General features: G+C 27.1%; 3 protein-coding genes and 1 long non-coding RNA gene across 10 annotated transcripts; 3 read left to right on the top strand and 1 right to left on the bottom strand.

Moving 5' to 3' along the window:
* The first annotated feature begins 1,374 nt into the window (after positions 1–1,374).
* Positions 1,375–9,919, top strand: LOC126899905 (U-scoloptoxin(05)-Sm1a-like). Of its 5 annotated transcripts, none has more exons than XM_050675163.1 (4): positions 1,375–1,756; positions 5,103–5,188; positions 5,646–5,819; positions 8,511–9,919. In XM_050675163.1, the coding sequence occupies exons 1-4, from the start codon at positions 1,740–1,742 to the stop codon at positions 8,741–8,743; spliced, it is 510 nt and encodes a 169-aa protein (XP_050531120.1). In that variant the 5' UTR covers positions 1,375–1,739; the 3' UTR covers positions 8,744–9,919. The 5 variants fall into 5 exon arrangements, with proteins under 5 accessions (XP_050531120.1, XP_050531124.1, XP_050531121.1 ...); XM_050675167.1 differs by lacking the exon at positions 1,375–1,756 and adding an exon at positions 1,769–1,787; XM_050675164.1 differs by lacking the exon at positions 1,375–1,756 and adding an exon at positions 2,911–3,296.
* On the top strand, positions 5,826–6,587 carry LOC126899907 (uncharacterized). Its single transcript, XR_007702743.1, has 2 exons — positions 5,826–6,450; positions 6,495–6,587. It is a non-coding gene; the product is annotated as an uncharacterized LOC126899907 (long non-coding RNA).
* A 352-nt stretch (positions 9,920–10,271) lies between the features above and the next one.
* LOC126899901 (transmembrane GTPase Marf) lies at positions 10,272–17,433 on the bottom strand. Of its 3 annotated transcripts, none has more exons than XM_050675154.1 (12): positions 17,277–17,433; positions 16,826–17,010; positions 16,642–16,771; positions 15,124–15,286; positions 14,813–15,046; positions 12,745–12,852; positions 12,648–12,665; positions 12,078–12,370; positions 11,760–11,937; positions 11,283–11,696; positions 11,047–11,211; positions 10,272–10,960 (listed from the first exon to the last, which is right to left on the bottom strand). In XM_050675154.1, the coding sequence occupies exons 2-12, from the start codon at positions 17,001–17,003 to the stop codon at positions 10,565–10,567; spliced, it is 2,277 nt and encodes a 758-aa protein (XP_050531111.1). In that variant the 5' UTR covers positions 17,004–17,010; positions 17,277–17,433; the 3' UTR covers positions 10,272–10,564. The 3 variants fall into 3 exon arrangements, with proteins under 3 accessions (XP_050531111.1, XP_050531112.1, XP_050531113.1); XM_050675155.1 differs by lacking the exon at positions 17,277–17,433 and adding an exon at positions 17,118–17,270; XM_050675156.1 differs by lacking the exon at positions 12,648–12,665.
* Positions 17,434–18,552: 1,119 nt separating this feature from the next.
* On the top strand, positions 18,553–22,988 carry LOC126898588 (homeobox protein 2-like). Its single transcript, XM_050672800.1, has 8 exons — positions 18,553–18,720; positions 18,818–19,551; positions 20,012–20,128; positions 20,204–20,267; positions 20,350–20,444; positions 21,422–21,534; positions 22,533–22,661; positions 22,726–22,988. The coding sequence occupies exons 1-8, from the start codon at positions 18,655–18,657 to the stop codon at positions 22,845–22,847; spliced, it is 1,440 nt and encodes a 479-aa protein (XP_050528757.1). The 5' UTR covers positions 18,553–18,654; the 3' UTR covers positions 22,848–22,988.
* The last annotated feature ends 2,256 nt before the right edge of the window (positions 22,989–25,244 follow it).

The following is a 25,244-nucleotide window of genomic DNA, read 5'->3' as shown; positions in this document are numbered from 1 at the left end:
TTTTTCATAACAATTCATTGGCCAATAATTGGTAAAATGTTTAGAGGAGCTAGAATTTTAGGTTAAACTCGTGTCTAGATGCGACTGATAAGTATAAAATAACAATAGATACGTAGAATGTCGGAACACTAACTAGTTGGAGTAGAGAATTAGTAAATGTATTAAAAAGGAGGAAAGTCAATATTTGTAGTGTGCAGGAAACTAAGCGGAAAGCGAAAGATATAAATAAGGGGTATAAAATAGTATACTTAGGTATGACAAATATAAAAATGGTATAGGAGTAATAATGGACGAAGAGATGAAAAGCAAAGTAGTAAACGTATTCAGAAAAAATGACAGAATCATTGTGGTGATATTAATTGTTGAGGAAAAAGTGAGTGCCTTAGCACCACAAGTAGGATGTGATGAAATAAACAAGGAGGTGTTTTGGAGAGAGATGGATGAGATGATGCAAGTAATACCAAATAATGAGGATGTGGCGATAGGTGACGATATGAATGGACATTTGATAATGCGTGGCGGGGATTATCTGAGGGGAAATTCAGTCCAGGTAATCATTTTGTTCAAGCCATATTATACACAATAACATTTCTGGCAGTGAAGGCCAGAAAACCATTTTAGCAGTAGACTCTCTCGGTAACCTAGCGGATCAAGCTGTCCCTGATGAGAGAAGAGGGTATGATTTTAGCGAGAAAAATGAAACTAAAATAAGAGTTCTAGATTTTACTGTAGTTAAGACCTTTTGTAGGAAGATGGAAGATATAACTTATAAGAGTGAAAGTAATAAATCACAAATTAATTATTTTATGTGGAAGAGAGAGAGTGTAAAGTTATGGTATAGAGGAAAGAATGTATGGAAAAATAGAAAGAACAAAGGAAGAAAGTCGTGGATTAGTTAGTGAAAATTAAAAGATGAAAAAGAAAAATTCTTCACCTAACAAAGGTGAAAGAAAGAATAGTGTAAAATGTCATGGGAAATATAAATGAAGATGGAATAGGATTGTAAACAATACCGCAAATGATATTATAGGTGAGAGTAAGAATAGAATGCCTGGAAACAAAAAAATAATAACAAAGAAACGAGGTGGTAGGATGAGAAATTTAATTAAATTATAGTGAGGTAGAAAAAACAATTTAAAGTATCGCAGAAGAGTAGAAGGAGAGAAGATTGGATAGAGTACAAACGTTTGTGTAAAGAAGCAAAATATGCAGTAAGTAAAGCAAAGTGTAAGAGATATGATAAATTAGGAAACAAAGGAACGTGAAAAAGAAAATTATAGATTAGGGAAAACTAGAAAGAAACCAAACGACCCAAAGATTTTCTAAATGTATGGTGTTCAAAAGTTAAAGTGTGTACCGGTCAAGTTCCCCACATAGCTCGAATCGCATTACCCCTCTCCATGTAATGACGACACTCGTGTCCGGCACTACCGGCAGTTTGCCGTCACTAACTACGTCGGTGTACGCGATTAAAGTCGTACCGAACCGTTTGGGTCTGATGACTCGTGGCCAGTGAGCTGGTATAGTTTTTTTTGTTGGGTTTGTGTCAGCCTGTATAGGCGAAGCCCCAACATACGGTTACTAAAGGTTCAATCCATATTTGGAGTTGGTGTCCTTAACGTCCACACACTGGTGGTGTTCCTTTTCTGTGGTATTGTCAAGTTAGTGCGTCTTGTCAATATAAAATTAATCGTGGCATTCAGGATTGTTGGCGTCGGCCAAGAAGTATTGTTGTGGAGATGTGTCAAGTGGCTGGGTGATGTTACTCCTTTTTCTTATTACTTAATGTTAATATTATATGTAATTATTTAATTTGTGTATGATTAAAAGAATCGTATCATTAGTAAAAAAAATGTGTAGATTGTGTTTTTAGCCTATTATTCGTCTGTGTAAGTAAACCCCCGATCCGTCATTTATATTAAGATATTAACTTAACGTTAAAAGTATAAAATATTGAAAGAATTCACTCTGGGATTTGTAAAGTTTCAGTACAATATATTTTTACATATAGTACATAAAAATTTATAATAGTATGTTAACAAATGATGAGGATGTGAAAAAAAGATGAAAACAGTATTTTGAAAATTATAGAATGATAAGTATCTAAGAAATGCTTTAAAAGTCATTACGTGGATATTTAATTGCAGGTATTTGAATATTTTCCGTGACAAAATTTTCAAAACACTCGTTAAAATAAAACCTAGTATATGGTTAAAAGTGAGGTACGTCTCTCCTCACTACTATCAAAAAACTTCTTTATGATTATTCGAAATACATATAATTTTATTGGTAATTAAAGCGTTTTAAATTGTGTAGTAGTAATCGTTTATTTATGTATTTACGTTAAGTACTATTCTAGGTTGTCTATTAAAAATAAGTGTCATACAACTTTAATGATACGCCCAAAAAGCATATATTTCGAAGCCATCAAAAGTTGAAGTAACAAAATTTGTTATACTGTAAAAACGAGCCAATTTTACCCATAATGCCGGCAGAGGGCAACGAGGTCGTATTTTACAAGTGTATGAAAACGAAACAGTTACTGTTCTTCATCTATGGCGATTTTAGGTCTTATAGGAAAAAACACAAATGTTTAGAATAAAAAATCAAATATTGGAACTACTAACGGAAAGTTGGTAAAGTGATATTTTGGCGGCTCTCTAAATATTTTTTGTTAAATATAATGTTAAAAAACATGATAGACTAGCAGTATTTTTTTATTATATTGAATACTATTGCTTATTTTCATTTTTGTGATGACATATATTTTTGTTCAATAGACGTTTTTATAAAAAATTCTTACAAGTGGATGTGTTATTCTGATCACACTAATTACGCGCATAGTTAGAGCGCGCTGTTCTCCCAAACGGACGGTGCCTTTATAAAATAAATATTTATTTCTAGAATATGTTAATAAATAATTTGTTGTTTGTATACATGTGTAATGGTCCCATAGATATTTTTATTATCTTAATTATTTTTTCAAATTTAGCCATATGCTCATTTAATAATTTTTCACCAGAGATACTTATTATTTTTGTCCCAAGGTTAACCCTGGATACTACTCCCAAGGACTACATCAACATAGTATAAATAAAGGCCAATGCAAGACGTTAATTAAATGACTACTCAAGAAGCAGTCACATCGGTTTATACTATTATAGGGTTTATGTATTAGATGTTCTTAATTAATTTCGTGTTATTAAAAGTAATAATTAATTAAAACTCGTTTGTTCGTTCTATTTATTTAGACCTGAGTTTTATTCTTCCTTTACGCCATCCCGGCTATTACACATGTAAGTATAATAAGCTATGACTGTTACTGGAAAAATTTTCAAAGGGAAGGAGTAACACCAATCATAAGCGTAGGGTAGACAATTTTTTGGAGGAGCGAAACTTATTTTTTCCTTCCAAAAAATAATTTCTTTAAAACAAAACATATAATTATTCTAAATTTCTGGAGGTCTAAGCCTTTTTAGTTAACCTCATCCGACGCATATTAAACAAAGTCTTATATTTTCATATAACAGGTACGCGTTTGGTGCCAAATGTACACAAAACTAATTGGGATATCTTGTTCAAAATGAGAAAACAATATAAATACGAGTATATTGTCGTGATTGATAACAATAATAGACTATTTTTATTAGTTCACACGGGTGATACGATTACACAATAGTATACTAAACAACATTTATCGTGCACTCGTGTACTTTTGTACGATAATAGCATTAGATGTTTATACATACATTTGTCTCAATACTAGTGTTGTTCGATGACTAATAGAGTTCCTATTGCAAATTTTGTTTGGTAAATTTTTTGTTTTAGACTATTAAAAATTTAATTATTAATTTTGTCTTCTTTGATCTCCTTAGGGGGGTAATAGAAATGTTTTTTAAAATTCCATTACTAAAATATTACATATGGGAAATTTAAGTAAATAAAATTTATTTTTTGTATTAAACTTAAAAAATGTGTAGTATAGTCAGAATCCAGCGTAGTGAAGAAAAAATATTTTTTTAATTAGTATTGATTGATATCTAACAGCCATTTTAATCACTTTATTGTTAACCCTACATTGTTTCATTATAACATGAACAAATTAAAAACATTTAATTACCCGCTAAACGAATATTTTTCCATTCTATAATTCTCTTCAATAAATTATGATAAATATACTGAGTAAGGCCATACAGTATGTTTTATCGTATAACTATTTTTAACTATTATAAGTTTTAACCAAACGCATGAAAGCTAAAATAACGAGAATTTTCTTGCTACTTTAAACTGTTATATAAGTCTATTCTATATTTTATTTAAATATTTTTGTTGCGTATACATTTTGATTAACAAGATAACATTTACATCGACGTAAATTTAGAAATCAAGTATAATCATATATTTTAAGCTATCTCATACACTTGTAAAAACGGAATAAAGGATGTTATCTGAGAAATTTAAATCACTGATTGTTTCTAGTATCAATGTGGGTGATTTTTCCTCTATAAATAGTGACGACTGACCCAATCTTCATCCTAGCAACGGTTGCTAAGGCGCTACCTACGTCATCCCTTCGATTATTACATTTAGTACTATACTATGCCAGATATCCTTCAGGGTGTGATGTTAAAATATTATCATAATATTTCTAAGAATGTATAGCAATTCAAACAATATTATTCTATCCATGTTTCTCAAGTGCAATTTTAATAGGAATAATATTGATTCTTTATATTTAATTTAAAATAAATTTGTGACAAAAATGATGACTCCTGGCTTATGGCCATGTAAAAATCTTGGAATATAAAATTATTTATTTTCAACTTGCGATACTAAATAAACGCGGTAAACGTGTAAGTAAATTATTTTAATTAACTATTATTGTTTTCTGTTCTACAATCTATTCATGTGGAAAACGATTTTATTCTACTTGTACTAAGCAAATGATACTTTGGAACATTATTTAGAATTATTTCCCAGTACTGTCATAAAATCTGTTTTTACAATTTTTTTTTCTTTTTTAGAGTTTAATAATTATGCCAAATTTAAAAATAACTTATAAATTAAGCACATGACGTAAATCATTTAAAAATATTTTATAGATTGTTATCTTCCATCAAAGTTTTGTTTCAAGGAATGATCATATATCTGCTTGACATCTCAATAATATTAATGGGTATATTTCATGGTAAGTAAAAATGTTAACAATTAATATTAATAAAATTAGATGCTACATAATTAAAGAATTAAAGATAACATATATATAACAGAGGCAGACTTAGACTAAAAATCTAGTCTCGGTTTTAATCGAACCATATAATTATTATTCATTTCATATGTGAAAATATAATTAAATTTTCGTTTTTAACCAAATAAAAAATAGGCAATTTCTATAATTTCTATAGCAATGACAAATGTTTGATAATGTAAGTAAAAGATTCTTTAATCATGAGAGGAACAAGGTTTTTTTTAATACACTTTAATAAAAAATAAATTTGTTAAGTTTTTCGAGTTGAAAAATTTATCTTAAAATGGATTTTATAATTTTTTTAAATAAAATTTGCACTACATAATAGTATTACACTACATATAGTTCATAATAATTGTGTCATCTAAATTAAATTTGTTGTTAATTCTTACTTTAGGTACGTCATGTATAAATTGTTTTAAGTGTTCTTCATTAAATGGAAGTAATACAGATTGTGAAGATCCTTTCAACCCTGCAATGTCATCATATATAGAAAAATGTATGGTTCCTAAAAGAGGCCATGTTGGTATGTTTCCGGCAAATTTCTGCACTAAAATAGTCGGCACAAATGGTAAGAATAAAAAATAATCATTACTCAATAACTATCTAAAAGGATTAGGCCGTGCCGGTCTATACAGCCGTCCTTGTGTAAAATGTGGAAAAGCAATTATAATCCTTCAATCGATGATTTCCGTTTATGTGTTTTCAACACATTATAAGTTTGGCAAAATAAAAGAAAGTAATTTATATTAAAATGACGTCCCTCGTCGTTATCAAATGTCCTTATTCTTTAAACATTTTTAACGCTTGGTTAGCACGTCCTTGACATTACCTGTATAACAGTAAAAGTATTGTAGCTAATGGCGCGTTTATAAGAAGGTACGGGATATAAATCTTTCCCATTAAAAACTTATTATGGTAGCTAGAAGTGTACGCAAACTAAAAATCATATTAAATCGTTTTTTAATTTTAAGTTATAGGCTAAAAGGATGCGCAACATAGAAGAATTCTTATCAGTGCTATATGGTAAAAATAGAACGTCGTTAAACGCACAACACCAATCCTCACCTTTTCTTAATTTTTAAATATTAATATCTCAAAAATGTTACAAGACAGGTTATGGACCAATCGAAGTTTTATTTAACCCATTTAATAATAAAAAAAACGGTAGCACAGTGGGGTCGAGGCACAGTGTAGACAAGGTNAAAACGGTAGCACAGTGGGGTCGAGGCACAGTGTAGACAAGGCATAGATGGGACAAGTATAGATGATATTTGACAGTGATTAAAATCACTATCATAAGAAACGCTTCGATGCAAATCTGTAGATAGCCTTTCATTTAGAGAAATTGGTGGATTATTCCAAAAGCAACATCAACTCTTATTTCTTTGATTATATCCTAATTAGTAGTTCTTTGATTTTAAAATATAATATATGAATAAATACTAATTATAATTATTAAATTTAGTATGAAATTGATATTCAATAATTTAATATTGTAATTTAAACGGAGAAATTATAAAAATAATAAAGAAGTTGTATTTTGCTTTATTTTTACGTGTATAAAAATTTAAAGGGTTTGATACAATAAATTTCAATAAAAACTGTTTGTTACTATAAATAAATGCACTGAACTACAAGGAACTTTCATCAGTAACAAAAATATACCATTCTAAATCAACTTTTCGCGATGTTTTCAAATCTGCAATTAGACTTTTTCTATCACTTCTAAGTTTTAATATTATTAAAAATTTGCATCGAAGCTAAAAAATTGGCTATTTAAGCTAACTCAAATTTAAAAATTACTTTTTCGACTTTAAAAAAGTAAAAAAAATTTAATAAGTTTAATTTCTTATGTCTTATGAACTTTATTCTATGTCAATTAAATTATATAATACTCATGAAAGTCAATATATTCTCCTAATAAGATATTATAAAATAAAATAAAATACAAAACCTAAAATTTTAATAGAAAAATAGCATATTTTTGAATACGGTAGCCATTTGCGCATAGAAGATAGGGCGTCGGGACAAATTTTTTTTTTTCATTTTATAGTACATAAAATAAGCTTTAATTTGATATATGTTTAAAAGACGCAGTATTTCTGGAACATTTTCAAAAATTAAGTTGAAAAAGTTAGTTTTTGTAAAAAAGTTGCTATTTTAAATCCCCCCCAATGAGCAGGTTAAGTGTTAGATTTTCAAAAAATGATATCAAATGAAAGGGAAATATCTAAGGTTTTAGTATAAAAAAAAATTATGTTGATTTGTTTATTTTTGAAAAAGTTAAGGAAGTTTTAAGAAAAAAAAGTGAAAAAAATGACAAAATTTACCGATTTTTAAATTTGTAATTTTTTTGGATATTTCCCCCATTTGCAGGGAACGAGGGAAAATGTTTCAATTTTTAAGGGTAATGTCTTCAACTAGATACGATTTGTGATCTTTTGACGTATTGTTGAAAGAAATCGGTCCAGTGAGAGCTGAGAAAAAGTGGCAACAGAAAAAAAAAAAAAAAACACATCATAGTAAAATTAATACCTTCTCAGGTTCGCATCGAAGCTAAAAAATAATAATAACATAATATAGTTCATAAAAATAAATCAAATTTTAAACTGTTTTTATAAAAAAATCATAATTTTATGAAAAAATGAGAGTTTAATATATGCCTGTATATATATACAGTGTCCCATGATGTTCTGACATCTTTTATAACTTTTAATCCAATTATAATTTCGTTGAATTTTTTAATAATTAGAATTCGTATTCTTAGAATACGTTTAAAGTATATTTTTCATTATTTATCACTAATTAGAAAAAATAATCTAGTTTTAAATATCTCTATGTAATTATAAATGTACACTAAACATAAATGATAGTCGTAACAGCTAGTTGTAAATATAATAAATAAATCTTATTTTTCTCAAAATTTTGAAATATTATAATTTTAGGCTTTTTCTTGTAAAAAACATTTGATGATCCGATAAATATCTTGGAACATTATGAAACATAGACAAGTACTTGATGAGTACTTATCTAAAAATTATAAAAGACCCATTAAAACTTTTTATATGAAAAGGACTAAAAAAAGGCTATTTACAAAATTTTGAGAATATAAAAGTTTTTATTTTTTTTTTCTCGCAATATACGAGGTTTTATGATCATTTTGTGTCACTCAGTTGATCTTGAAAAATGTTATCTATAGACTATTTACGTTTATAATTAATAATATATTTACAAATCCTCAGTTAGTATAATTTTTCAGTTATTACGCGTGAAGTTATGGTAATCAGACAATGTGCTATGAAGACTATGGATTCTCAGTGCGGAGAGTTTAAATACCAAGATAATACGATGGATGGATGTATACTTACATGCGATTTTGATGGATGTAATTCAGGCTATAAGAACACATCAAACACTATTCTTCAACTGATATTTCCCGTGTTAATTTTAATTATGATGACAATTTATTTCAATGGATCATCACAACCATGACAAAGTATATATTTTGTCATGATTACAATTTAAAAAAAGATTAGCTAAAAGCTAGGATAATAACCGATATGTTATTACATAAGGTTGTAATTAATAATATAACAATAAACAACTCCATGAAAATTAAATTTTTTAGAATGTCTTTAATCTTAATTAAGGACTTTATCTAACTAATCAATTATATTGTAATCATTGATGATCCGAAATTAAGCAGTTTTTTGGAGGGGAAAATATAATCAGACATTTGATCGATATTTTAATTTAAAATTTAGATTTTGGCACATCATATAATTGCTTATGTGTATAATTATAATGAATCTTGAAAAATCCTTCAATTTCAATATTTAGTAAAAATGTTCCTAAATATTAACTTTATGATCTTAACATTTTGAAGGATTCTCTTCAAGAATCATTTTCTGAAAAAAGTCGATTAATTAAGAATGTTTTTACAGCAATTGAAAAATTAATTTTTAACTTACATCTTCAATAGAATATATTAATTTTTGAGATGTTTCATTAGAAAAAATTGTTATACATTTTTCAAAGTATATTAATTATTTAAATAGTTATAAAAAGTAAATTAATATATATTTTAGAATATGCTAATGGTGTATATAGTTCATAAATCGCCTAATTTTCTCTTGGTTGTATTACAATAGGTTACATTTCTTAAGTACTTATGTAAACAAATATTTAAGTGAATGAATACTTTTATAATCTATTTGTAAATTGCTTTCTTTAATTAAACAACAAAAAGGATACGACATTTTATGAAAACTTTATTTAGAAGTTATACTCGTTATTTTTAGTTGGTAGATTATTGAAAATAATTTGTAATAATTACGTTATGTTATCTAATTAATTCTAAGATATATTCAAATTGTTAACAAAATATGTTATGTTAATGATTTAAACCAATGCTGTGATTTTTTTTATCTAAAATTTTAATTGTATACAATTTATAATTTAGAATTACAACTTGTTATATCTTTCGCATTAGTAAGTTGTAGTCCTCATTTATAATATTTTGTCATAAAACAAATTGTAGTTTTATTACACTTCTTTTTAGAATCTTATTAAAATGTATTATTATTATTATAAATTTTATTCAGAACTGAAATACTCTTTCAACGTGTTGTACTAAAATTATAATACAATTATTTTATTTTTATTTTATTTTATGTTAGTTTATTGATAATATTCTTTTAGATGCAGCATTAGTGTTTCTTTTGGGCAATTTTCTCCAAAGATGGTTTAGACATTTACTGGAAGGAGTACGAGTTCTTGGAGAAATACCTGAAAGAATCACTGATATCATAAGTTAACCTATAAATTTGAAGCATTTATATTTATATTTTTATAAAAAATCCTCATTTAAATAAGTAGTAAATTGAACCTATGTAATAGACATGACTCACAATGTTCATCTAGAATTCTTCATTCTTCTAAATATTTGATTTTGGAAAACATCTGAAGATCTTATGTATAAAAAAAGTAACATTAAAAATATTTCTATTATACATGGTAATTGAATTTAGTTAAATTTTATTTTAGATTATAAGCCTTTAAGTATAAAATAAGGCATTCAAAAATTGAATTACAATTCATAATTTATGGACATTAATAACAACAAAAAGAAGAGATAAGAAACGTCAAACAATTATAACTATTTAATGATAAAAAAGTACTTCTACTAATTATTAGCTAAAATAGTCATAGATTTTCAGACACTATAATAAATAATATTTTATAAAAAATATTTATTATAAAACAATTATTAACACTGTTCATTAAGTTTAAATTAAAAAAAAAAAATTCTGACTAGTTAACAAAAAAATCCTTATCAAAGTTTTTCAAATTTTCTTTCAAAAACTCTGCTTTTTCCTTCAAAATTTTCGATATTTCAGTTGACTGAACTAAAGATTGTAATTCTTGATCTAGAAGTTCCAATTGTTCATTCAGATCACTAGCAGATTCATCCACATGTTTACTTAATCTTGCAAAAGTAGTTGATAATTGTTGTTGAACTTGATGACTACAGTTTGCTGATGTTACATCAATAATCAAACGAAGTTTACTGGTAGCATGTTCGACATACTGTCTTTTAAACTCTCTTTCTTTTGCTTTAGTTGTCCAAGATAATTTTTCATATAGATAAAGACATCCATAAATAGTTCCTGTTGTTACAATTAAACGCCAACCAACAGTTTTCAACATCTTAAAAAAATTGTTAAGCTCAAAATATAACAGTTACATTTGGAATACATATAAGTTTTAGAAATTTGAAAATAAAAATAACTCACAAATGCAGCTAATATAAGACCACCCATAGTACCTTGAGTACCTAATGATGCAGCTAATAAACGAGATATCATTGGCAAATTTTCTTCAACTACAGACTGATGACTATTGTAGTCATTTAATGACTGGTCTAAATGATTAGTAGACTGGTTATTAGTGGGAGATGACTAAAAGTTTATGTAAAATTTTTATAAATAAGTAAGAATTTTTTATTAAAGTAATGGATTAAAAAAATTACCAGTGTTCTTGACTTTAGTGAATTTTTTGTTGCTAAAGATGATACTCTTCTTACTAATGAAGATAAACCCCAAGAAAATTTAAATTCCAGGTGTTCATGAAAATCGCCACATAAATTATCACAGTTAAGATGATAAAATACTTCAAATGGTTCTAATTGAGGATTTACTACAGATATATTTTCTGGTAATAATTTAGAAACTTTTTCAACCATGTCCCTTTGGCTTTGTTCCATGTTCATTGCCAAAGCCGTAGACAATTTGGCTCTTAAATTACTACCAAGACCTTTTTCAATATAATTATTCAATTCTTTTTTATAAACGTTTAAAACTAATGGATCTGAATGAAAAGGTAAATTAAACTCATCAACTAAAATAGACAATCGACGAATTTCATCACTCAAAGCAGTGGAAACCTATAATTTATAATTTCTATTAAAACATATGCATTAAAAAAAATTATTTTCAATTATACTAACTTTTTTTTCTACATCATATACCATACTATTAATTTTCATTTTCATTTGATTGGTTATACTAGTAAGTTGCTGAGTTATAAGCGTAAGTTTCTCTTGGAACTCTTCTTTTTGGTATATTTTAGATTTAATTTGTTCTTTACTTCTATTGTGAATTGCATCCATAATTTTGAACATTTCTCTAAAGACGTTATCATTAGATGTGAATTAATTTATTAGTAATATAAAATATATGTAAAAATTTCTATTACGTATTGAAAAACAAATCATAATAAAGTTACCAAAATATAAAACTAAGTAAATTGTTTAAAGTTATCTTACTTGACAACATCTTTTCCTTGTTGTGAATGATTCATAAATTTTGTTTTGATAGCTGATTTTGAAATACATTCTTCAAAGAGTCTCTCAAATTTTTCAAATTCCATATATCTTGATTTAAAATCATTAGCTAAGTCTCCATTGCTAGCAGATAATCCTTTGCGTTGTTGTAAACGAGCTTGTAAAACTTCTTTAGCGGAAATAAAAAATATTCTAGAAGGTGCTTCAGCAGCTGTACAAACTTTTAATTCTTTTACTAAAAAGTCAGTAGCACGCTCTGTATGTTGTTTACGTACCTACAAATAATGTAATGATTTTATTTTTAAAACTAAATTTAAAAATAAACGTATTTCCAGCCCAAAAATCATCATAATTATAATTACATAATAAAAAAATTTAAAGAAAGCATTAACAGTTAAACTACAAATATTTAATTATTTATTTTTAACTTGAGATATTATGATCTATTAAATTAAGACTTAATAATTACTTTTATAATAACTTGCTTTACAAAAAAAAAATTTAATAAATAAATTATTTGTAGCTTAAAGAATACATACAATCTACACTTACTTGTTCTTGATTATTAAACTGATAAAAATGAGAGACAGACAACATACATAAACAAAAGTTTAAAATTTCAAACTAAAATTATATAAATTATCATTACCTCATTTAAAAATTCTGGTTCATTTGCTGATGCATCCCAACGATTATGTAAAATAAAAATATTAGGCTTTGATAATTTTTTAGAAACATTGTGGAAAAACTTTTTTTCCTAAAAAAAATTCAAAATTATAATAATAACACAATCATAAAACTTATAGAATATTAACATTAATAATATATTTTGATAGGATTTCCTGTAAGTCTTAAAATACCTTTCTTTTTTGCAAACTTAATATTTAATCTACTAAAAATGATTATTGATTTAAATGTAAATTAACACAAAAAAGTTTTAAAATATTAATAAGTTATACTTAAATGACAATGGTACGATACCATAATTTTTAAATAAGATATTTTGGTTTTTTATTTTACTTAAATAAGATATAAATGTTTCTCTACAGTTATAAGATTTGTCAGAACAAGAACATCAAATATACATATATATATATATTTGTTTTTCAAATAAAGTTTACCATTTTTATTTTATTTTAATGAAATGAATATCAATTTAATGCATGTTCATTTATAATATAATCTTGTACAAATTTTGTTCGTCTTGCTCTTAAATAACAAACTATTACCCTTGCAGTTTGTTATAATGTGAGTTGATTGAATTTATATAAGTTTATCATATTAATATAATGATTGGTTTTTTAACTGTAAGAGCTATAAGATGGTGTCAGCATTAGTAGCACACATTAACTAAATGATAGGAGAATTAAGCAGTTGTGATATTGTACAGTGAGAACATTAATTGTATCAAAAGTTATATAAGTTTTTAGTAGCCATAGATGTTTAAATATATTATATGTATATTTATTAGGGTAATTCAATGATATTTTGTTTGACATCACTTCGACAGTTTTGGATATTTTATCGAGATAAATTGATTTTCAATACTTTACATAATTACATTACAAAATTGGTAATTCATTATTAAAATAATCATGAAAATTTAACCTCAAAAAAATAACTAAAATTTCAAATGAGTTTTATGGAGGAAATGTACATTATTTTATGACTAAGAAAAATAAAATAATCTAAATAATAATATCTGTAAATATTGATTGTTTATGTACATCGTAGATATGAATAGATATGATTCAATTCTTTTATTAAAACTATTCCCTTTTTTAACTAACTATCTTCATTAGAGTCAACTATTATACTTATTTATTCAGATTCCATATTTTTTATAATAGCAAATTTAAAAATTTTTTAACTAATATACATTTTACTTTAAAACCCAATAATATAAAGTGAAAAAAAAGAAATTTATAATTTACAAAACATACATAATTACATAAAGACAAATCAGTATATTTTTAATTTAACTTAATTTTATTGAAAATGTCATTAATGACTTAATGAACATAATCAGAGCAAAGCAATTACTGAGATATATGAAAAAACAATCATAGTGAAATTAATACCTTCTCAGCTTCACAAGCTAAAATAAATACATCAAATTTTAACACAGAATTCACAAAAAAAATTAATTTAAAAGCATGTACATATAGAAAAAATGATTTAGTATATTTACAATTTGGGTTACTGGAATTTACAAAACATTAAATTTAATAAATTTAAAAAAATAATACTTAATATCCATACATACACAATAATTATAAGAAACATACAATAAACACAAGTATGCTCGCAGAACAGTAAAAAGTAAACGGAACAAATTAATTTTTTCATGACAACTCAGAAATGTCTCTGGGCGAATTTGGGAAAACTTTTGATCTTAAGTCGCAAAATTCTAGGATAGACAAGCACTTTTCTTGAAAACTATCAAAAATAAAAAATGCTTGCAGATGAGTGAGAAAAATGTTCAAACTTTGTCAATAATTTCGTCTAAGTCATGTAATTGAGTACTTTCATTAAAAGAAATCATTGTAAAGCGGAACAGACTAAGTATTTTTCCCAGAAAAGCATATTTTCCTTGTTCTATTATATAATACGATTTTCTTAAAAATATACAACATTGTATAGCTTAAAATTAATATATACATTTTAATTTAATTTAATATTTATGAATAAATTTGATAACAAGAATTTTTACTTACAGTAACCATTAGGGTAGATTCAGCATTTGCAACCAAAACAAAAACATCAGCGTCAATACAATGAGCATCAATCCAATCATCTAAATGTGGTGTTACATCTACACCTGGAGAATCTACTAATGCAACATCATCTCTTAATAAACCACACTTATCTTTAGGCCAGTATATGTGTACTAATTCATTTTCATTCAATTGTTTTTCATGATTTAATGCATGAGCTAAATGACTTATAGACTAAAATAAAAAAATTGTTAATGAAAAATAACTTTAAGCCACTAAGAAAAAACTATTTTTAATTCTCATAGATTTACTTCAACATTTTGTTTTTCCTCACTTCCTTCAGTAATTAAATAGGCTTCACCCGTTTGAGAGCCTTCTACTTGAAGAAAACAATTGGTTGTGTGGCCAATACCACTTGGTAGAACTTTATCCCCCAACATAGCATTTATGACTGTACTTTTTCCATTGCTGGTCCTGATTTGAAAAGTAAAAGTTGAGTATTAAAATAAATAAACTACAGGGTTGGGCACTGAAACAGCTGATTTTAAAAATAGTAATTAAAATAAGAATTCTCATTAAATATTATTAGATCAAAGACAACATGCCATTTAGTAAACATGGAAGAGTGGAGTGGTGAACAACGTTCTTATGCAATAAAATCGTTTTTACAAAAATAATGAGTTACATAGCTGCACAGCGTTCATTTCATACTCATGTTATGTCAATATGATCAATAATTTTTTGGTCATTGAACTAAAAAAGTTTCCTCAAAATGATAACTTTTGGTTTAAACAAGATGGCACAATATCTCACACGCCCTGAGTATCAATTAATGCTATTTAACAAATTTTTAGAAATCGCATTATTTCTAAAAGTGGTAATATTCATTGGCCACCTCGATCACCTGATTTATCAGTATGTGATATCTTTTTGTGTGAATATTTAAAAAGTAAAATCTATGCATAGATCCTTGAAATATTGATGAATTAAAAACCGAAATTAAAGAATAAATCGCCAGTACACCTTTGAAAGTGATATAAAGTGTAGAACGAAAGAAATTTTTTCAATTTTCGAGGGTAAAGTCTTTAACTAAATATAATTAGTGATCATTTAAACGTATCGTTGAAAAAAATCAGTCCAATGACATCTGAGAAAAGTGATGACAGACATAAAAAAATCAAGTATAATGATACCTGACAGTGATTAAAATCGCTATCATTAAAAATATATTTCGATGCAAATCTTTAGATAGTGTTTAATTTTAAAATATTGGTGAATTATTCCAAAAGCTACATGATCTGCTATTTCCTTATTTATATCCTANTTTTTCAAAAAGAAAAAAAAAGTTATTGATTAAAAATTAAAGTAAAAAGTCATTGAAAATTCTCAATTTTATTTTTTAAATTTTTAACTTTATAATGCTATTATTATATATATATATATATATATATATAATAATAGCATTATAAAGTTAAAAATTTAAAAAATAAAATTGAGAATTTTCAATGACTTTTTACTTTAATTTTTAATCAATAACTTTTTTTTTCTTTTTGAAAAATTATTAAATTAGTTTAGTAGAAATATGTATCAGTTCAGTTTGAAAATCTAATTAATACACAATAGAAATTTAAAGCGATTTGGTTTTACATTTTTTTCTCAAGAACATGATATTTACACATATTAAATTATCTATTAAATATTAGTATAACCTATCACTATAACTTATTAGCAAGAAGTATTTTTTTACTGTGTTTCAAATGAATATAAAGTTTTTTCTATTTTAATTAAAGAATAATGCTTTTTTAAATTGAAATTTGTTTTTCTAATACCTTCCAAAGAAAGCAACTTTCATATGATTGCGAGCTAAAACTTCATGAATTCCTTTCAATTTGTAAGTGTAATCAAGTATTGACGAAAGTTCATTTTCAGTAACTAGATCTGGACATTTTGTACTAACATCTGAAAAATTGATATTTTATATTAAACTCTATAGAAAATATATGATCAACTCACCAGTTATACGCTCAGAAGCATCAATAACATATGACTGAATATTACTGAAAACAATATTTATATGTTTTTTAGCTTGTACAAAAACTTGTAAAGGAGAATCATTTTCATCCCCTGAAATTTTACGACTACCAGTATTTGGACTATTATGGGTAATATTCCGATTGATATAAATAGACATATTATACCTGAAACATTAGAATTTAGTAATTTAGGTATAAAAATTTAAATAAAAAAATTAATGTTATATGATTGTCAATGGGTTGTCAAATATAGATAAGTTTTATATAATTACCTTTTATATTTTTTTAACTCAAAATGTTACTTATTAAATTAGCAATTTATTTAACATATCATAAAAAAGTTCAGTTAAAAACCAAGCAGAATCTTATTATGTAATTAATAACTAATTACAAATAATACTTTTACACATTTAAACGATTTTTTTTCTTACCAATTTGTTTCTCCCGCAATAGAGAAATGTCAACTCGCTTGAATAACAGTCGCAAAAAACACAGATTATATGAAACTAATAATTTCATATAATCTGTGAAAAAACTAAAATCTAACCACAGAACAGATAATATCAGTATGGTCACTCCAAAGGGAGTGCGTAGTATAGTCGGAAATATTACTATCAAACCGTATTTTGGCCGAAAATTATTTCAGCCGAAAAATAAATTGATCGAATCGTATTTTTGTCGAATAGTGTTTTAGCCGAACCGTATTTTAATCGAATAGTATATTAACAGAAATGTATTACATAAAAATGTAGTCATCGAAAATATTTAAGCCGAAAATTGTATTTACTTTATAATTGAATCGGTAAACTTTCAATGTTAATCAAATTATTTGATCAATTAATTAAACTTAAAAATAAATATTTTAAATAGAGTATTTGGATTTTACAATTTACTAAAAAAAACTTAATTTTCATGGTAACTTTTTTGATCAGAAACTTACAGTAACAGTTGACTTCTTTACCTATCATTTGGTATATTTTTTTTTTATAAATCTGACCCCTTGCCTGTCCACAAGGAGGGATTTAAAATTACAACTTTTTCACAAAACATTAACTTTTTCAACTTAAATTTTGAAAGTGTTACGAAAACTCTTTTATATATAACTTAAATTATAGATAATGTAATGTACTTTATTATGGGAAAAAAAATTTCGCACTTTAGCTTGTTTTCATAGTGAAAATAGTTAAGCTGAGAAGGTCTTGAATAGTTCTTGTAATAAACTCGAATTTAATTTCAATCACGACAGTAGTCTAAACTTCGGTTTTTATGTTTTCAAATAAATAATATAGACTAGGATTATAAGAATACTTTGTTTTGTATTACTATTATTCATGTAACCATATGTTATGTATATATATATAAATTTCTATTTACTAATTTATAACTGCGTTCTATTACCCTTTAAGGGTATCATAAATAAATAAAATATTTTTAAAAATGTGTCATGGAGATTCAAATTTTTGCTATTTATTTAAAATACCATTAATATTTATACATGCATAACCAATTATTTGATACAATAATTATAGTAAATGATGCTGTACAATAATTTAAGTCCTTGTATGTGCTGATACTGTATTAAAACAACTTTGAGTTATTGTGTTATCAGTAAATTCCAAAGTGAACTATCTGGTTTTATCTTATCTGTGGTATCATAGATTAAATGTATTTAATCTATTGTGGTATCACTCAATATTATAAATCACTCAACAGAGGTCGTAACAGTAATTTAAGCTCATTTTAATGCGTTTCCCGCGCAATGATTTTCAGCTCATCTCTCATGTTGTAATACGTAGAGTATTGTAGAAAATGTATTCGAACCGTCGTTACGATGAAATTGAACCTCGTCCTGTGCCCAAACCCACACAGTTTCAAGTAATATAAATTATATTTTATAAATTGTTTATATTCTATTTCTAACGAATAATTATTAAATAATATATATATGGTAATTGGCCTCTTAATATTTTAGGAGATAACTGCTAGGCCTGAGGTTCCAGAATTATCTCTTGTTTTTGATAATGATAACTTGAAGAACAATCCTAAATTAGTTTCCAGTCAAACTAAACAAGAAACATATAACGAATGGAAGAGTCGACAGGCCCATTCGCCTGTCTTTAAACAAAATCATTACTATAATTCACATGAGAACCCTTACTACGCAACATCATCTTTTAGTGATTATAACCAATATGCATACAATCGAATGCCTAATGATCAAAAAACAACTTACAAACCAGAAAGAGAATGTCATAAATGTTCATTTCAAAACAATATTACTGTGAAAGATATATATACAATGATGCAAATGCAAAATGATCAAATTAAGTTTCTATTAGAGACAATTCAAAAGTTATTAGCAAACATATTGACTAATCAACAAACTTCTCACAAATGTTGTCCTTTTAATCATGAAAACTGTGAAAAAAATGAGAAAATATTTCAAAAAAATGAATCTCCACAAGATAACTCAGATAAATCTGATATTTCTTCAAAAGCCATCAATTTAAAACAAAATGAAAAAACACAGAATGTATTTAAAATAAATGAAAGTACTAAAAAATTTAATGATACCAATAATAGTCCAAAGCCGTATCATTCATCAGACCATAATATTAATGAAATGAATAAAAATAAAAAAATTTCCAAATGTGACAATGAAAAAGAACTATGTAGAGAAGAAGAAAAGGCAAATTCTATTCATAGGTAATTATATTATCTTATATCTCGAAAATATTCAATTGTCTAACACAGTGGTCGGCAACCGGCGGCCCGCGGGCCGGATACGGCCCGCGTGGCTATTGAATACGGCCCGCTTTAAATTCTAAATCGACTAATTTAATTGAATATCATTTTGTATAAATATAATTGAACGTTGCGTTTTTGGTACGGGTATTTTATATAAGTCATATTATTATTTTAAGTTTTAGATAGTATTTTTTTGCATAATAAATAATGTAATTATAAATTTTTTTTTTTTATCTGGCCCGCGAACTCTTTTTAATTTGTAAATGTGGCCCGAGAATTAAAAAAGGTTGCCGACCACTGGTCTAACATATATACTTATATGATTTCAAGATAAAAAAAAAATCTATCGATATTTCATCATTATTGATTATTTAATCAAATTAATAAAAATATTTTATTATTGATACTTATTAACTAGTGATGAATCATTCGAGTTAAATGCAAATGATGTTAAAATAAATGAAATTCCAATGTCACCTGAACCATCAATTCATATTGAAATGAATTTGTCATCTGATGAGAGTAGTAGTAGCAGGTATCTTTTTATAAAATTCAAAAAAAATTTAAATAAAATTAATTTTATGCTTATTAAAATGTTTTAATACTTAAGTGAAACTGAAGAGCAGAATGATAAAAAAATTGAAGTAGGTTGGACAATGTACAATAATATCCTTGTAAGTTTCAAATAAAATTGATAATCAAAATATTATTTTAACATAAATCTTAGTTTATTCATAAAATGTATTTACTACTTAGGGCCAAGTAAATAATTTGTTAGGTGATAAAAGTGAAGCTAATTCTGAAACAATAAAATCAACAGAAACTGTAAAACCTGTAGTTTCTAAACCAATGTGAGTAATACTTTTAATAATTATTAAACTTCTTACAGCTTTAGGAGTTATTTTGGTTAGTGGCTACAAAATAAACTTTTTTCAATCTCTCTCTTCAGAGTTGCTTTATAGATGTTTACTTGTTGTTATAGTTCCTTTTTACTTTTGTCCACTCATCTCTGGTTTGGTCTTTCAATCGATATTTTCCTCTGAGAAATCCAGTTTACTACATCATCTGCTATTGATTTAGCCCTTAGTACATATTCAAGCCAACTGAATCTCTTGTGTCGTATCTCAGCTATTATGTTTAATTTTTCCTGTATTTCTTTGTTAAATTTAGTTCTGTTTGTTTGGTCTTCGTTTCTTTTTGGTCCGTAAATCATTTTGAGGAATTTTCATTCCATGAAAGGTAGTCTATTTTTATTTCCTTGGGTCATAAGCAAAGTCTCTTATTCATACAATATTAAGTTATTTTTTTACTTTTTTTCAACAGTAACTTTAACTGTTTAAATGCTTCTCCGAATTCTTCAAAAATCATTTTTTCTTTTGTTATTGTTATACTTTATTATTATTGTACTTGGTTCATGTTTTTGTTAGCTTGTATGTTATTTCAAAAAAAGTTGTGGATAACTAGGTATTCCTCTTTAATGTTTTTTATTTTTAGTTATCATTGAACCATTTATTATGTTTTCTTCTGGTTTCAAGTCAAATAGTTTCTTCCATTGTTATTTAATAATGGTTCTTAGTTTTCCATTTTTTTTTTTTGTAATTTCTTACGATTCTCTCATCCTTTCAGTTTTATTATGTTTTAAGCATTCGGGTCCATTGCCTTGTTAATTTTAATTGGAGTAACTAAGAAGTGATCTAAATGGGCTCTACTCTTTTGTGACTTTTTACATTCTGGATTCAGTGTTTTATTATATTATATAACTATTAATACTAAAATAAATTTAATGCTTTTATTTAAATCATTGATATAAATAATTATTTTGTTTTAGAGATTTTGAATCTTATAAAAAGTTCATGTTAACAAAAAACGGTGAAATGGACTCTAGTTTACAGATGCAAGCATTAGCAATGCAATATTTATCACCTGAACAAGCTATAAAATGTTAGTATATTTCTTAAATAAAATTGGTTAATTAATCTATCCATATTGTCAATTTTACTATTTACTATTTAGATTTTTAAATAATTTGTGCTTTATAAAGGAAAAAACTATTTCTAAATAAATATCTTTATATTTTAAGGATCAAGTATAATAAACACTGATTACCATGCATAATAATCCTTTAGAAAAACAATTATAAAAGTAGTATCTAATATTTAGAATTCATTACTAAAATTATTTAGTTTCTAGTGTTTCCTGAATAATTTATTAATATGGAGATAACCGGTGTTTGCACTGGAACTTAATTTAAAATTTTATACATATATAAGGTGTTCAATTAAAATTACTTATTTTCTAGGTTTCTTACTTTGGTAAATTTTATAAATAGTTTCTTAATATTTTTTATTTTGGTTATGTAATATTTTATTGAAAATATACTTGAGATACTTAGAATAACTTAAAATATATAATAAATAAACAATGTCTAGCTAGAAATTTAATTCAAACAATATGTTACATGATAAACCTAATCTCGAGAGTGTGACAAAATAGATGGGTTTTACATTATATGTTCATATTATAATGTTCTTAGTTAACTTAGCACCAGGGTCATGGTTAGTTGATTTTATTGTGATAATGAAATAAGTAAGATAGAGAATTTAAATCTTAAAAAATAAAAGAAATATGTAAAAATTATTTAAAAGCCATTATATATATATATATATATAATATGTTTTAAAAAGTAAAAAGAACCTAAATATTTAATATGAAATTTATGATTTGAATTTATTCTAGTATAAAACAATTTATATCTAAGAGGTTTATTTTTGTGTATATGCAAAAAAAGGAATTTAAATTCTTGAAGTTTTTTTATTAATATTTCTGAAATACTTAGTATAAAGTTGTAGTTCATAGTTTTGTCTTAATTTTTACAAAAAATAATAGATAAAATGTCTATAAAAAAATTGTTCTGCATTCTTATTAAATTTTAATTATAGTTGATATGAACAAACATTTTGTGCCTGTGTCACAGCCTAACATACGATCTACCAATAATTTCTCATTTGCTACATTACAATACATGGAACGTTACCAATTAATAAAACCCCAAAGCAAAAATAACTCAGGTAAAATACTTTCTAAATTTATTTTTGTTATGGAATAATCTTTAATATTTTATTTTTAATTTAGAGATGATCCCGGAATTATCAAAAGAATCTTTGACAAAAAAGAAAAAGTCATCTCGAAAAAATAAAGTTCAATCAAAAATACTCAATGTAACGGAACTTAAACAACAACCAAAGTTATTATAACTGAATTTGTATATTATACATATATATATCAAATATTTATAAATTAGTTTTTTATATGTTTCGTCCTAAATTTACATTTTATTTACATATGTTCATTATATCTTAATTATTTTTTTTTAATAAACATTTTTTACTATATTAAATTGCTTCAAATGTTGAGTTATAATTTTATTAAAATTACATCAAGCATAATTTTTAAGTTATTATAATAATATTGATTTTATTTAAATTCCTAGAAACATTCTATAATTTATTTTATGTAAATTATTTATATACATCATATATTTATAAAATAGAAAGTAGTTGTAGAAATTTGTATAACTGGTGTGATTGAACTACATGTGTATTCTATAGTACACAAATATTTTCTTAAACTTGAAATAATTATAAAACTAAGAGTTTTTCAAATTTATGTACGTCAAACTTGGTTTATAATAAAAAAGCATGATGACTTAAAAAAAATTAATTTTAAGTAGCTCACTGTATCTATCATCTTATTCTTCTTTTTTCTCGCATTAATCCCAACTTAGGGTCGGTGACTCTCATCTTATCCTAATCTATAACTGTTCTTACAGCTTCCAATTCCTCTATCCTCATAACAAACCGAACCATCAAAGTCTATTTTCTCTCATCTTATTCACAATTAACGCAACACCTAAACTCCTTATATGTTCGTTTCTTGATAGTTACTTCTTAGTTCGTTCTCTAGTCACTCCACTTATCCATTCTCATCTCTGCTACTCTTATTATCTGTTCTACTTTCTTGTCAACAGCCCAACACTGAACCATACATCATAGCTGATCTCACTACAGTCTCATAGAACTTACCTTTCAGTCTCATTAGAATTCTTTTATCGCATAACACACCAGACGCTTCTCTCCACTTCAACAGCCTGCACTTAATCCTTTGACTTACATCCTCGTCACTACCACCATTCTTTTGCAAAACTGACCCTAAATATTCAAAACTTTCCACCTTTCCTGTTACCTTCTTGTCACAGATCTACTCATTTCACCTACCTCGTGTTTATCAAATTCGTACTCTATATACTTTGTCTTACTCCTACATATTCTGAAGCCCTTTTATTCAAATACTGATCTACACCACTAACCTTGGATTAATTTTCTCCTATTAACACTATTTCGTTAGCGAACAACATGCACCAGGACACTTCTCCTTGTATTTCTCTAGTAATTACATTTATCGTCATGAATAAAGCTTATGAAAAATTTATGTGTTCACTTGTATTGATCAAAATATCAAGGTTTACAAAAGAAAAGCAAAAAGAATAATATCGCTTATCCCCAAATCATACACTAATAGAAACAAGAGAGACCGAATTAACTTTGTCGGATATAGCACTAAATTTGTCGGCACAGCGAAATCTGAGGTCGTAAATGCATTAACACAAACCTTTTTTTTTAAACACGTTCGGCATTGTTGTAAGTCGCCTAGGAACTGTCGTTAGGCATTACTTCAGGGCGGCCCACGCCCTCTTAATAATTCACACCACCACGTTGTGAATCAGCCCGAAATTAATCAAGAGCTGTTTCGCAACGTGGTGTAGCCCCCTCCCATTAACCGAATCCCAGAATAGGAACCGTTAGGAGTGTTGACAAAATAACTCACAAAACAAAACATAAAACACAAAAATAAGAACCTAAGGCACCGGCCTAAAATAGCGCCTTAGGTCCTCATGTGGTGGTCGGCGTGGCTGCCTCTGTCTCAGGCGTTCCGCTTCCTCCTTTTTCAAGACGGATTCAACGAACGTCTGGACGAGCAATCGCACTTCCCAGCTAACCAACATCAGGTCCACCATGGACCCGACTCGGAACGTTGACCCTAGTCGGGACTCCAAAGAGTCCCGCTTTTGAGCCAACGCCTCGCATAGGAAGAGGGTGTGCAAAGCGCTATCAGCTTCTCCCAGGCGATCCGAACAGTGGTCGCACGTCGGCGCGGCTGCTTTACGAATACGATGCAAGTACTCGTTAAATCAGCCGTGGCTGGATATCACTTGGGTGAGACAATAAGTCATCTCACCGTGAGTCCGGTCCAGCCGATCGGGTCCTATGAGGGACCTGGTCCACTCTGGTTTCCTCCGAGAGGCGAGTCCGCCACCGGAGCATGGTCATCCGCCTGAGCGCCAGCCGGTCCTCGGTTTCGAGGGACCGGCCGCATTCTCAGCGGAGCTTATGGCTGGCGGCGCGTTCCTCGGCGAACAGGTCGGCGGGCGGTTGTGACGACAGGATTCGTTCGGTACGCCGAAACTGTCCGGATCGCCCCCCGCCTCTGCACCCTGAGCTGGGCTTCACGGTATTTTAACGAATATTCAAGAGTATCCGCCCAAACCGGGGACCCGTACAGGAGGTCAGAGTGTGCGACGCTGACTAAAAGTC

This window comes from Daktulosphaira vitifoliae, unplaced genomic scaffold, assembly GCF_025091365.1.
Source record: "Daktulosphaira vitifoliae isolate Bord-2020 unplaced genomic scaffold, ASM2509136v1 Scaffold_2, whole genome shotgun sequence".
Taxonomy (NCBI): Eukaryota; Metazoa; Arthropoda; class Insecta; order Hemiptera; family Phylloxeridae; genus Daktulosphaira; species Daktulosphaira vitifoliae.
This window is presented reverse-complemented; position numbering and strand designations above follow the sequence as displayed.

Excerpts from the sequence above, each read along its gene's own strand:
- LOC126899905 (XM_050675163.1), top strand. Across the intron at positions 5,189-5,645 it reads ATTAATGGGTATATTTCATG|GTACGTCATGTATAAATTGT; the intron begins GTAAGTAAAAAT and ends TTCTTACTTTAG. Across the intron at positions 5,820-8,510 it reads TAAAATAGTCGGCACAAATG|TTATTACGCGTGAAGTTATG; the intron begins GTAAGAATAAAA and ends ATAATTTTTCAG.
- LOC126899901 (XM_050675154.1), bottom strand. The coding sequence starts at position 17,003 with ATGTCTATTTATATCAATCGGAATATTACCCATAATAGTCCAAATACT. Across the intron at positions 15,287-16,641 it reads AAAGTTGCTTTCTTTGGAAG|GACCAGCAATGGAAAAAGTA; the intron begins GTATTAGAAAAA and ends TTTTCAAATCAG. Across the intron at positions 10,961-11,046 it reads GTCTTATATTAGCTGCATTT|ATGTTGAAAACTGTTGGTTG; the intron begins GTGAGTTATTTT and ends AATTTTTTTAAG.
- LOC126898588 (XM_050672800.1), top strand. The coding sequence starts at position 18,655 with ATGTATTCGAACCGTCGTTACGATGAAATTGAACCTCGTCCTGTGCCC. Across the intron at positions 20,445-21,421 it reads CCTGTAGTTTCTAAACCAAT|AGATTTTGAATCTTATAAAA; the intron begins GTGAGTAATACT and ends ATTTTGTTTTAG. Across the intron at positions 21,535-22,532 it reads ACCTGAACAAGCTATAAAAT|TTGATATGAACAAACATTTT; the intron begins GTTAGTATATTT and ends TTTTAATTATAG.